At 40.8% G+C, this 13,703-nt stretch overlaps 1 protein-coding gene across 2 annotated transcripts in view; it reads right to left on the bottom strand.

Annotated features, from left to right (window-relative positions):
* Positions 1-12,974, bottom strand: part of impg1a (interphotoreceptor matrix proteoglycan 1a) — a 139,653-nt gene extending 126,679 nt beyond the window's left edge. Inside the window, exon 1 of one of the 2 annotated variants that reach the window (XM_072581143.1) lies at positions 12,483-12,974. In XM_072581143.1, coding sequence (XP_072437244.1) covers positions 12,483-12,564 — 82 coding nt within the window. In that variant the 5' untranslated portion in view covers positions 12,565-12,974. The remainder of the gene's footprint in view (positions 1-12,482) is intronic. The other variant, XM_072581144.1, reaches the window with a different exon arrangement.
* Between the last annotated feature and the right edge of the window lie 729 nt (positions 12,975-13,703).

Here is a 13,703-nt window from a genome sequence, read left to right as displayed (position 1 = left end):
ATTCAACCCAAGTCCCTGGTGCTGTGAGGCAGTAATGCTGAGCACACTAGCTCCTTCATCAGGTGATTGTGGAGGGCTCGATCGTACATGTATAATTTCAGTTACATCACACTGTAAATTTTTGCTATAAATTCTGTGTTACGATCGAGCCCTCCACAATCACCTGATGAAGGAGCGTCGCTCCGAAAGGTAGTGTGCTTCCAATTAAACCTGTTGGACTATAACCTGGTGTTGTGTGATTTTTAACATTGCTATAATAGATATTGTTGTCAAAACTGAGGGAGTCTTATTTGATAGAATCATTGGAGAAAGTGATGACTGCAGATGCTGGAGATCAGAGTCAAAAAGTGTGGTTCTGGAAAAGCACAGCCCATCAGGCAGTATACAAGGATCAGGAAAGTCGACGTTTCGGGAATAAACACCTCATCAGGAAAGCCATTCCTGATGAAGGGATTATGCCCGAACCATCGACGCTCCTGCTCTTCAGATGCTGCCTGACCTGCTGTGCTTTTCCAGCGCCACACTCATACAATCATAGACTCCCTACAGTGTAGAAGCAGGCCATTTGGCCCACCAAGTCCAACCAGACCCTCTGAGGAGCATCCCAACCAGACCCATCACCCATCCTATTCCTGTCACTCCATATTTCCCACAGCTAATCCACTTAACCTGCATATGCCCACAGTCTGGATACTATGGGCACTTAGCATAGCCAATCCACCTAATCTGCACATCTTTAGACTTGATACATCCATTTTTTTGGAGATCCAGAATTGTTCTCCTGCCCAAGTCTGCATAATATCACCATATGCCATTGTGAGCACAACTCAGACTGAATCCTTTCAAATCCTAACACTTTTTACAGCAATAAGTTTCTTCAGAGACCTGGTCAGGTCCCCATCAGGACTATTGCATACAATGCTGGTTAGCCATAATAAAGTCACCACACCTTTGTCTTAAACAATAGATCACAAAGCAATGATAATTGGGATAATCACCATAGTCATCAAGAGAAATAAGAACAAGTAGAAATGCTTCAGCTGAATCATAACGTATGGAGAAAAAGGACAAAGACTTGCATTTGGACAATTGCTGATCCATCCCAGATCAGCAAGAAGGTTGAAGGTCAAGGAGTTGCAAGAAAATTGGCTGAGTCTCATAAAGGATTAGTGGTGCTGGAAGAGCACAGCAGTTCAGGCAGCATCCAACGAGCAGCGAAATCGATGCTTCGGAAAGGGTCCTGTTACATTTTTTCTTCCTCCCCTCAAGCAGTGTGTTGACTCTTTAAATAATTATGAAAAAATACTATATCATCTTTTGATCCACATGTCTATTGTTTTTTAAAATGATTTGCTTCAAATTTCTGTCTGGTAGGCTTCTCTGGTGTCTACTCTATCTAAGGTACTAAGTGATCATTTTTCTCATGCAACTCTGAGTTGGCTGATTCTTTTGCCATAATGAGGGTGGACAATACAACTCAACCTGATTCTGCCCTCACCTGACTTTCTTTAACATTCTTTTCAACATTGTTGGAAAATGATCATTCAACAGAAAAGGAAATTCTGACCACTTATCATGCTTGAGCTCAAGGTCCTGAAGATAGCTTCAGGGATCCCCAGTAACAACCAGCTGAGGCCACCTACCAATGCAACAGAGACCAGGAATACAAACTCAATAAATTTCTGTGTGATATAAATGAATTTATTTTCAACTAAGGCTGAGTTTTAAAAAAAGGCTCAGTTTCCAACATCTGTGTCTAGATTAGAGTGGTGCTGGAAAAGCATAGCAAGTCAGGCAGCATCTGAGGAGCAGGAAATCGTCATTTCGGCAAAAGCCCTTCATCAGGAATAGAGCCTCTATTCCTGATGAAGGGCTTTAGCACGAAACCTCGATTTTCCTGCTCCTCGGATGCTGCCTGACCTGCTATGCTTTTCCAGCACCACTCTAATCTAGACTCTGGTTTCCAGCATCTGCAGTCCTAGTTTTTACCTCAGTTTCCAACATGTTACTTTGTAATGAGCATGTCAACTTTGGAGCAAAATGAAAGCAAAACCAGTGTGAACGTCGAATGGGTTCTGCAAATGTTGGTTGATATGCTCTATCAGGTCACAACTATAAATTTAAGATATAAGCCATAGCTATTAGTTTAACCTGGGGCAGTATTTGTAGAGGAATAAGACGGTGTTTTTTTCTGGGTCTGTAGATTGTGAAGGAGCAAAAGTGGCCTTTGCAGTGATATGTGCTTCTTGTCAGATGTGGGAGTTTAAAGAGAGTTTAAGGGTTACTGGGGATTATATCAGCCATAAATGCTGTTGGATGCCAATCTTATCAGATCGAGTGGATTGGTTGGAGAGACAGATAGAAGCAATGAGGAATTTGCAACAACAACAGTATGTGATGGATTGCAGTTATAGGAAGGGGGGATAGTCTCCGATACAGTCATATAGATGGGTCAACTCCAGGAAGGGTGAGAGAGTTGGGAGCTAGTGCATGAGTTTTTTGTGGATGTACCCATTTCAAAAAGGTATGCTGTTTTGGAAAATGTAGGGGGTGATGGATTTTCAGTGGAACGTAGCACGAACAGCCAAGTTTCTGGTATTGAGACTAGCTCTAATGTAACAAGGGGTACGTCGGCTTCCAAGAGATCAATTCTGTAAGGGGATTCTATAGTCAGAAGTACAGACAGACGTTTCTGAGGCCAGCAGAGAAAAGCAGAATTGTGTGTTGTTTCTCTGGTGCCAGGATCAAGGATGTCTCATGAAGGGTGCAGAATGTTCTCACGGGGAAGAGGGGCCAGTAGGAGGTTATTGTCCACATTGGAACCAACGACATTGGAAGGGAAAAGGTTGAGACTCTGAAGGGAGATTACAGAGAGTTAGGCAGAAATTTAAAAAGGAAGTTGTGAAGGGCAGTAATATCTGAATTACTCCCAGTGCTATGAACGAGTGAGGCCAGGAACAGGAGGATAGAGCAAATGAATGCATGGCTGAGGAGCTGGTGTATGAGAGAAGGATTCACATTTTTGGATCATTGGAATCTCTTTTGGGGTGGAAGTGACCTGTACAAGAAGGACGGATTGCACCTAAATTGGAAGGGGACTAATATACTGGCAGGGAAATTTGCTATAACTGCTGGGGAGGATTTAAACTAGTAAGGTGGGGGGATGGGGGTGGGGTGGGGGGGGGCCCAGGGAGATAGTGAGGAAACCCAGGGAGATAGTGAGAAGGAGATCGATCTGAGATGGGTACAGCTGATAACAGAAGTGAGTCAAACAGTCAGGGCAAGCAGGGACAGGGTAGGACTAATAAATTAAACTGCATTTATTTCAATGCAAGGGGCCTAACAGGGAAGGCAGATGAACTCAGGGCATGGTTAGGAACATGGGACTGGGATATCACAGCAATTACAGAAACATGGCTCAGGGATGGGCAGGACTGGCAGCTTAATGTTCTAGGATACAAATGCTACAGGAAAGATAGAAAGGGAGGCAAGAGAGGAGGGGTGTGGCATTTTTGATAAAGGATAGCATTACAGCTGTGCTGAGGGAGGATATTTCTGGAAATACATCCAGGGAAGTTATTTGGGTGGAACTGATAAATAAGAAAGGGATGATAACCTTATTGGGATTGTATTATAGATCCCCCAATAGTCAGAGGGAAATTGAGAAACAAACCTGTAAGGAGATCTCAGCTCTCTGTAAGAATAATAGGGTAGTTATGGTAGGGGATTTTAACTTTCCAAACATCGACTGGGACTGCCATAGTGTTAAAGGTTTAGATGGAGGGGAATTTCTTAATTGTGTACAAGACAATTTTCTGATTCAGTATGTGGATGTACCTACTAGAGAAGGTGCAAAACCTGATCAATTTTTGGGAAATAAGGCAGGGCAGGTGACTGAGGTGTCAGTGGGGGAGCACTGTGGGGCCAGCGACCATAATTCTATTCATTTTAAAAATCGTGATGGGAAAGGATAGACCAGATCTAAAAGTTGAAGTTTTAAATTGGAGAAAGGCCAATTTTGACGAGATTAGGCAAGAACTTTCGAAAGCTGATTGGAGGCAAATGTTCGCAGGTAAAGGGACGGCTGGAAAATGGGAAGCTTTCAGAAATGAGATAACAAGAATCCAGAGAAAGTATATTCCTGTCAGGGTGAAAGGGAAGGCTGGTAGATATAGAGAATGCCGGATGACTAAAGAAATTGAGGGTTTAGTTAAGAAAAGAAGGAAGCATATGTCAGGTATAGACAGGATAGATCGAGTGAATCCTTTGAAGAGTATAAAGGAAGTAGGAGTATACTTAAGAGGGAAATCAGGAGGGCAAAATGGGGATATGAGATAGCTTTGGCAAATAGAATTAAGGAGAATAATCTAAAGGGTTTTTACAAATATATTAAGGACAAAAGGGTAACTAGGGAGAGAATAGGGCCCCTCAAAGATCAGCAAGGTGGCCTTTGTGTGAAGTCACAGAAAATGGGGGAGATACTAAATGAATATTTTGCATCAGTATTTACTGTGGAAAAGGATATGGAAGATGTAGACTGTAGGGAAATAGATGGTGACATCTTGCGAAATGTCCAGATTGCAGAGGAGGAAGTGTTGGATGTCTTGAAATGGTTAAAAGTGGGTAAATACCCAGGACCTGATCAGGTGTACCCGAGAACTCTGTGGGAAGCTAGAGAAGTGATTGCTGGGTCTCTTGCTGAAATATTTGTATCATCGATAGTCACAGGTGAGGTGCCGGAAGACTGGAGGTTGGCAAACGTAGTGCCACTGTTTAAGAAGGGCGGTAAAGACAAGCCAGGGAACTATAGCCCAGTGAGCCTGACCTCAGTGGTGGGCAAGTTGTTGGAGGGAATCCTGAGGGACAGGATGTACATGTATTTGAAAAGGCAAGGACTGATTCGGGATAGTCAACATGGCTTTGTGCGTGGGAAATCATGTCTCACAAACTTGATTGAGTTTTTTGAAGAAGTAACAAAGAAGATTGGTGAGGGCAGAATGGTAGATGTGATCTATATGGACTTCAGTAAGGCATTCAACAAGGTTCCCCATGGGAGACTGATTAGCAAGGTTAGATCTCATGGAATACAGGGAGAACTAGCCGTTTGGATACAGAACTGGTTCAAAGGTAGAAGACAGAGGGTAGTGGTGGAGGGTTGTTTATCAGACTGGAGGCCTGTGACCAGTGGAGTGCCATAAGGATCGGTGCTGGGCCCTCTACTTTTTGTCATTTACATAAATGATTTGGATGCGAGCATAAGAGGTACAGTTAGTAAGTTTGCAGATGACACCAAAATTGGAGGTGTAGTAGACAGTGATTACAACAGCATCTGGACTAGATGGGCCAATGGGCTGAGAAGTGGCAGATGGGGTTTAATTCAGATAAATGCGAGGTACTGAATTTTGGGAAAGCAAATCTTAGCAGGACTTATACACTTAAGGGTAAGGTCCTAGGGAGTGTTGCTGAAACAAAGAGACCTTGGAGTGCAGGTTCATAGCTCCTTGAAAGTGGAGTCACAGGTAGATAGGATAGTGAAGAAGGCGTTTGGTATGCTTTCCTTTATTGGTCAGAGTGTTGAGGACAGGAGTTGGGAGGTCATGTTGCGGCTGTACAGGACATTGGTTGGGCCACTGTTGGAATATTGTGTGCAATTCTGGTCTCCTTCCTATTGGAAAGATGTTGTGAAACCTGAAAGGGTTCAGAAAAGATTTACAAGGATGTTGCCTGGGTTGGAGGATCTGAGCTACAGGGAGAGACTGGAACTGTTTTCCATGGAGCCTCGGAGGCTGAGGGGTGACCTTATAGAGGTTTACAAAATTATGAGGGGCATGGATAGGATAAATAGGCAAAGTCTTTTCTCTGGTGTCGGGGAGTCCAGAATTAGAGGGCATAGGTTTAGGGTGAGAGGGGAAAGATATAAAAGAGACCTAAGGGGCAACATTTTCACACAGAGGGTGGTATGTGTATGGAATGAGCCTGCCAGAGGATATGGTGGAGGCTGGTACAATTGCAACACTTAAGAGGCATTTGGATAGGTATATGAATAGGAAGGGTTTGGAGGGATATGGGCCGGGTGCTGGCAGGTGGGACTAGATTGGATTGGGTTATCTGGTCGGCATGGTCGGGTTGGACCGAAGGGTCTGTTTCCATGCTATACATCTCTATGACTCTATAACTATGACAGCGAAGTTGAGCATTACTTTCTAAAGCTTTTACATTGGTGATGTAATGTGTCAGCTATAGCTCAGTTGTAGTACTCGATGCCTGTAAATCATAGGTTATGAATGAAAGTCTTCTTCTAGAGACTTCTATACGTCGTCTGGTTGTCACTGCCAGAACATTCCAGTCAACCACTTAGGTGGACAGTGGTAGGCCTTTCCGCCCTATTGTAGCACCAGCACAGGTAACTGTCCCCAGTGCATCCACCTGGTGTGAGTTGAGTGAGGGCATCTGGGGTTTGGTGGGGATAGGTCACTGGCTAGGTCAAGCAGCTCGAATAAAAGGGCAGGGATGTGATTCTCAGCAGGGTCTTTGTTTCCTGATGCCTGGTTCCTTGATCAGGCACTGAATATATTTGACCAAGAGATCTACCCCAAGAACCTGAAGGCAAATTTGATGGTTGGTTTCTCAGTTTTCTAGTGTTGCAACTTCCTGCTGCTGATTGATTGGTGGCTGGATGTAATCCTTGTGCGGATGTTAAATGTCCATTTAAGGGCCTCATTTGGCAGCAGAATGGGAAAGCAGTCCTTAAACCTTCCTTTCCTAGACTTAATTCAACCAGAAGCAGGAAGATGGTGGAGTTCCAATCCATGATTAAATGCTTCTCTCTCCTGCCTCAAACTCACCTTGGCGAAGACCACTGACTTCTGCCATGAATATAGATTGATTTTACAACCTCACAACATCCCAAAATGTGTCACATTTCAGAGTTTAGGATAGGATTTGCTATGCAGGCTTCAGGATCCATCTGTCAGATTCAAAGTGAGATCAGAAACCTACAGTGTGTGTATCTTAGTTTTCTTCAAACATTGAGCAAGAAAGTGGGTTACAAAATGAGGAGCAATTAAACATCCTCCAGCTCAGAAAAAGCAATGGGATGCATTTGCAGGGAAGTGAGTAAAAATTCAATTTGGAGGTTCATTTTTCAACTTTTTAAATTTTAAATTAAAGCCCTGATTAGTTAGGCAGATATTCTAGAGAGGAAGGTTTTCAAAACCCTCCTGTAGCATTGTTCCCCCTAACATCCCACTCCTTCACCCCAGCTACCATCCAAATGCCTTAAAGGAGGCTCCATTCAGCAGCTACATTGTTCCCTGACTCCTCTGGGGAACCTGGAGGCTCACTGAAAAATCCAATCTTAGGCCTTAATAGGGCTTTAGCAAAATCGATTGGCTATCTACTGCCTGCCATTGGGTGGCCCTATCTTAACCACTCACTAATAGCATCTGGACAGGTTATTATTGGGAAAGTGGTAAACCAGTAAGTAGTTTGAATTTATACTTTTGTTCCTACTCCCATCAGAGCCATGAAGTTCAACCATAATTACATTGGAATGAGAGAAATTGTCTGATTCCCAGGGTTGGCGAATGATGGATGAATAAAAGTCTGGATGTCACAGGCTAATAATTTTGTTAGAACATTTTGAACAAATCAGAACAGCAAGTAACAGAAAGTGTGTCAATTTCTATCTTGTAGATTCTGGACATTTCAAAATCTTACAGCAGGTTTCAGTTATTTTATATAAAAATATTTTTTATAAAAACACTTTGTTGATTCTATTATCTTATGTTGGAAGAGAGGATAATTAGTTTTCTTTTTGTCAAAATGATCAATTATGTGCAACAAATTATCAGCGGTTTAGCTATAAACAAGAATCTATCCAGCTCTATGGAGACAGCAGCTGTCCTGCCTTCTAAACCATGATTATTTATGCATAATCAAGTCTCGCTAAAACCATTAGAGAAACTAATGCAATAAGCCTCTATTTTGTCAACAAGCATCACATCAACTGTGTTCTGCAAGCAATTAGTCAAGATAAATTAATATCATTTACCAAGTCCAACAGAAAGCCATTGTTTTACTCCATAATGAAGTAAAGTGAGCAACATTCATAAATCATGTTTAACTGAAACAAAAATAAGTAGCACAGAATTATTTACAGTCGCCAAACAAGAAGTAGCTCCAACAAAATATCAGGGACCAGTTATAGTGCAAATTTTACGTCAACATAAATTGGAAGTGCTTGTAACAATAAAATATTAACTTTGGAATGCTTTTCTTTATTTAGATGCAGTTTGTGACTCCACCATAGCAGGCAATCTCATGCTATCTGTACTTCATGTGGAATACAGGCACTGATGAAAGCCATTCAATCGCTTCAGGTTGTTTTGCTGTTTATGGCCGATGTGTATCTATAGTCTGTATATCTACTTGGTGACAAATTCCTCAAATCCTTTCCTAATAAAAGATATTTCAGCCACAATCTTGAAAGTCTCAATTGACCTGGACACATCAACTTTTTGGGGGAAAATATCCTCAACATACATGCACCTTTGTGTGAATAAATTTTGCTGCTATCAACTCTGAACAGTGTAGCTCTAACATTTGGTTTACGACCTCTTGTTCTGTACTCCTCCCCCCCATAGGAAGTGATTTCTCTCTATTCACTGTAATAAATTATCTCAGGCTCTCAAAAACAGTGCCTGAGGACAAAGCAAATTGGAAAGAATACCATTCATTGACAGCTCAGATCCGTACACTGAGAAAAACGTGTACAAATTCTGGAAGGACCTGAATTTACCAGTCAACAATTAAAAAGTGATCACAGTTTAAAATCTAAGACCTTAAAGGCTCTCAGTACTTTCAAAGTGTATAAGCTTTATTCTTTCAGTCTGTATAAGGAACTCCCTTTTTAATTTATTATCTCTGTGTTTGATTTTATGATTTTCTTATTGTTTCTGTTTTGGTAGATAATAAAATTTGTCTTTCTTTCCCTCAAGAAAACTTCAATGATTTACCTGGATAGCATACAAACCAATACTTTTCACTGTGTCTCAATACCTGTGGCAATAATAAATGCAAGTCAATCAAATAAAATCATTTTGATTTTCTTAATTGCTTATTTAACAGAAATAGGGTTCCCAACTGTTAAAAGAAATAAAGATATTTGTTATGACTGACAAAGACACGAGTCAAATAAACAGAGCCAAGAAGGTGGCAGATTTTGAGGAAATCTGCAAATTAAGTATCCTTCCCACCTTAAAGATCACCACATTGGGGCACAGACTATTCTGCTTAATAGCTGAAAATGTGTTGCTGGAAAAGCGCAGCAGGTCAGACAGCATCCAAGGAGCAGGAGAATCGATGTTTCGGGCATGAGCCCTTCTTCAGGAAGGGCTAAAGAAGGGCTCATGCCCGAATAGTTGATTCTCCTGCTCCTTGGATGCTGCCTGATCTGCTGCGCTTTTCCATCAACACATTTTCAGTCCTATTCTGCTTAATAGCATTCTTTCATTTTCCCCAGTTCCTGTGTAATATGTTGAGGCACTTTCTGTTTTGTTTTGAATTCCAGAGGTTTGTGAAAGTGAATTCCTTTGAAATTAAGGCAATATTTGACAAAATACTGTATCAAGATACTTAACCTACAATGACCTATCCACTGGCACTCAGTTCGGGTTCTACCAAGCTAACTCCTCATCTAATTTTTACTTGTTCCAAACAGGGATAAAGAAGCTGAACTCAATAGGTGAGGTCAGAGTGACTGCCTTGACATCAAGGTAGCATTTGACAGAGTGTGGCATCAAAGAACCTTAGCAAAACTGGAGTCAATGAGAATCAAGAGGAATGCTCCCCATCTGCTAAAGCAAAGAAGATGACCCTGATTGTTGGAGGTCATTCGTCTTACTGGGATATCACTGTAGGAGCTCCTCACGGTAATGCTCTAGGCCCAAACATCTTTACCAATGACCTGGCTTCCATTGTAAGGGTGCTGTTCACATATGACTGTACAATATTAGGCATCATTTGTTGCTCCTCAGATATTGAATCAATCTGTTTCCATTAAGGAACAAGACATGAACAACAGGCTTGGACTAATCAGTGGCAGTTATTATTCAGGCCGCTGAATTGCCAGACAATGACCATTTGGGCAAAAGAGAATCTATCAATCTATCCTTAATAATTAACTGCATTATCATTGCTGAATCTTTCACTCTTAACATCCATTGCATGACCATTGACCAGAAACTTAACTGCAGCAACCACATAAATAATTTGACTCCAAAATCAGGCAAGAAGGTATGAATTCTGTGGTGAATAACTCATCTCCTGACTCCCCAATGTCTGTCCTCCAACTGCAATGCATAAATCAGGAATGTGATGAAATGTTCTCCATATGCCTGGATAGGTGCAGTTCCAACAACAGTCAACAAGCTCAACACATCCAGGACAAAGCAAAGCCTTAATTTGCACTCCATCCAGCACCTTCAACAATGCACAGTGTCCTCCATTTACAAGATGCACTGTAGCAGCACACCAAAGCTGCGACCTCTACCATTTAGAATGTTAAGTGCAGCAGATGCAAAGGAACACCACCATCATCTCCAAGTTTCACTTCAAGCCACATATCTTCCTGACTTGGAAATATATTGAGTTCCTTCACTGTCACTGGGTCAAAATCTTGGAACTTCCTTCCTAACAGCCCTGTAAAGTGTATGTACCTTGCATGTACTGCATTGGCTAAAGAAGGCAATGCAATACAATGTTTTCAAGGGCAATTAAATATGGGCAATAAATACTGGTCAAGAAAATGACACTTGCATCCTATGAATTAGTTAAAAAATAGAAAAAGAAATATCCTTGCAATTACTTAATGGACTATAAACGTCACTCACAACTGGCAGCAGTAAAAATTCCAGATACAAAACAGCGAAATGAAGCAGCATGTTGGAGCGCCTGTGAGTAACATTGTCCACTTCACATATAGAACTTCTAATCTTAGCTGTGCTGCTGTGGGAAGGCTGTCCAGGCAAAGGATTTAAACTCAAAGGAAGAATTAAGACCATAGGAATTGCTAAAAAAAAATGCCAACTATCTTCATCTATTTTCGCTTTCTGTCATCTAATTAGGTAGACAGTACAACAGTAAATAATTCTAGCATAAATATATATCAATTAGTTTATAACAGACTCAGCTTTGAGATGAGGAAAATCCTGATGGTGATAACAGGTGAGTTCTAGAAATTGTAGGTCAAAGTACCTGTTTCTCCCAATATCTCCCATACCCATGGTATTTTCTGAAGGCAACTACCTAACTTGCATTTGGATAAATTAATATGGATTCTACCCCCTCCCCAGGCAACATTGTTCTTTGAAATATTTACTGGAGCAGACTGCCTCATACTGTGCACCAGAAGATGTTTTTACTGCACCATTCAGATCAAATTGATTTTACTATGTAAATTGCTGTAAGTTTGAGCTGATAATAACAAAACAAAGGTGACTAAAGCACTGAGATTCCACACCATTAATTATTCACTTTCTGCCAAGCAGAGATTGGTGGGCAATCAGTAACAATTATCACATGAAAACATGCACATGCTGTTAATTATTAAATTCATTTTCTAAGGTAAGTTAGTGCAATACTGCAGCAATTTAGATAGATAGAGATAGAGATGTACAGTATGGAAACAGACCCTTCAACCCAACTTATCCATGCTGACCAGATATCCTAGATAAATTTAGTTCCATTTAGCAGCATTTGGCCCACATTCATCTAAACTCTTCCTATTTATATACCTATCCAGATGCCTTTTAAATGTTATAATTGTACTGTCTCCGCCACTTTCTCTGGCAGCTGATTCCATACATGCATCACCCTTTGTATGAAAAGTTGCCCCTTAGGTCCCTTTAAAATCTTTCCCCTCTACCCTAAACCTATGCCCCCTTGTTCATGCAATTCATGTTGGGGCTAAGCACAGGATAATGCATTTGCAAAGCCAGTCATGGAATAAAGCAAATCTTCCAGCATCTTGTGGTGGATTACATTTCACTGGATTTCTCCTCCTCACTAACTAGTGGAGAATTCACATATTAATAATAGTGTGCATTGCTCATTTTCCATGAAATCATAGCCCATTGTTTCCACAGATTAGTTTAGAATTTATCTCATTTGAATGCAAGTTTCTGTTGTCCTGGTCTAGTTTTCTTCAGGTGAAGTAGTTGCTCATGGTCCAAAGTATGTATATACCTCCCTTTCAGCAAGTGAAATAAGGGCTAAAAGGGTATTGGGAAGGAAATTGCATATTGTAGCTCCTGGAGACTTTAGACAAAAGAAGAGAAAATTGGCTTCTTATACCATTATAATGCTTCTTAACTCTTTTAAGTCATGCTATTAATAGAATACTGCTTCTTTGTTAAGTCATTGTCCATTGAAATATTTTGTACAATAGAATTAGCAAATCCAACATTTCATAATCAACTTACCTTTGTTCCCATTAATTTGGTGTGTTGCAAAAATGATAAAAAGTATTAATTCAATTTGCAAATGCATGCTTAATAAATGCATTTACTTATGCTGGATCCTTCACTTTCAGTAACGGAGCCTCTGATTCTTGGTAGTTTTAGATCTGGTGATGTTATTTCAACAGAAATTTCCAAAACATTTGTTGAAGGAGAAAATAATTGCAGCTGCAGGTCTCTGTAAACAGGATCAGAATGGCTCACACCAAACGACTTCCAAAGTAAGTAGTAGCGGAATCTCTGAAGGTTGGGTGGAGATGTGGATGGGATGGACTAAGCAATCTTCCTCCCTTCAAAATTGCCCTTGCCAAACTCAAGAAGGCCAATTTGGGATAAATCGTTCCTGAGCTCACAATTACAACAGGGTGACGAAAATGACAACGTGAAAACGAAGCACTCTCTGTTCAGGAAATAATCTGATCCTGACGATCAGTTGTAAATCTCTTTTACACGTCAGCTAGTGGGACCCTGCTCATCTTATTAGCAGCATTTGCCAGAGGCAGCTTTTAGTTCCCAGCTACTTCAATTTCCGAATCGCTCCCAATTACAGATTCAACTGAGCAACTCAAAATGCTTCAGACTTCTTGTGTTTTAGAACTTGTGGCAGAGAGTGCACTAGAGCCAGATCTCAGTTCTTCAGATGTTAACTGATCTTCTTTGATATTTGGGTACTTCAGTTAGATTTATTCACAGTGGCAGTTCAAAGTGATGGTTACCAGAAAGTGGTTACTCCATTCATAACAAACCACTGATGCTGGCTTGTTTGTCTTTAGTTTTTATCTGAACTGATAAAGTGGGACATTTATTCCAGTCTCTTTACCTTGTCTTTATATAAATCAAGGTACTGTGTTACATTTAACAAAATGCATAGAAGACCTGATAATTTAGTGGGAGAGTGAACAATACTCTGTGGCACTGTATAATACACATCAGGAGGAGCATAATTGGGTCTTTTGTTTGTGCTTGGTTAATTGATATCACCCAGGGCAACAGCGAAACACTGTGATTTTCTCAAGCATGGAGGCATGAGCTAAAAATAACATCAAGATATTACATAAAATACACAGCGTGGTAAAGAGAGATTTGCATTTATATAGTACCTTTTATGATGTCAGGACACCTTGAGTTACTTGATAACCAATGAAATGCATTTGAAGCATAATCAGTTAGAGCATGAGAAACATA

The sequence above is a fragment of the Chiloscyllium punctatum genome, chromosome 11 (genome assembly GCF_047496795.1).
Source record: "Chiloscyllium punctatum isolate Juve2018m chromosome 11, sChiPun1.3, whole genome shotgun sequence".
Taxonomy (NCBI): domain Eukaryota; kingdom Metazoa; phylum Chordata; class Chondrichthyes; order Orectolobiformes; family Hemiscylliidae; genus Chiloscyllium; species Chiloscyllium punctatum.
Note: the sequence above shows the minus strand (reverse complement) of the source record. Positions and strands in the feature narration are given on the sequence as shown.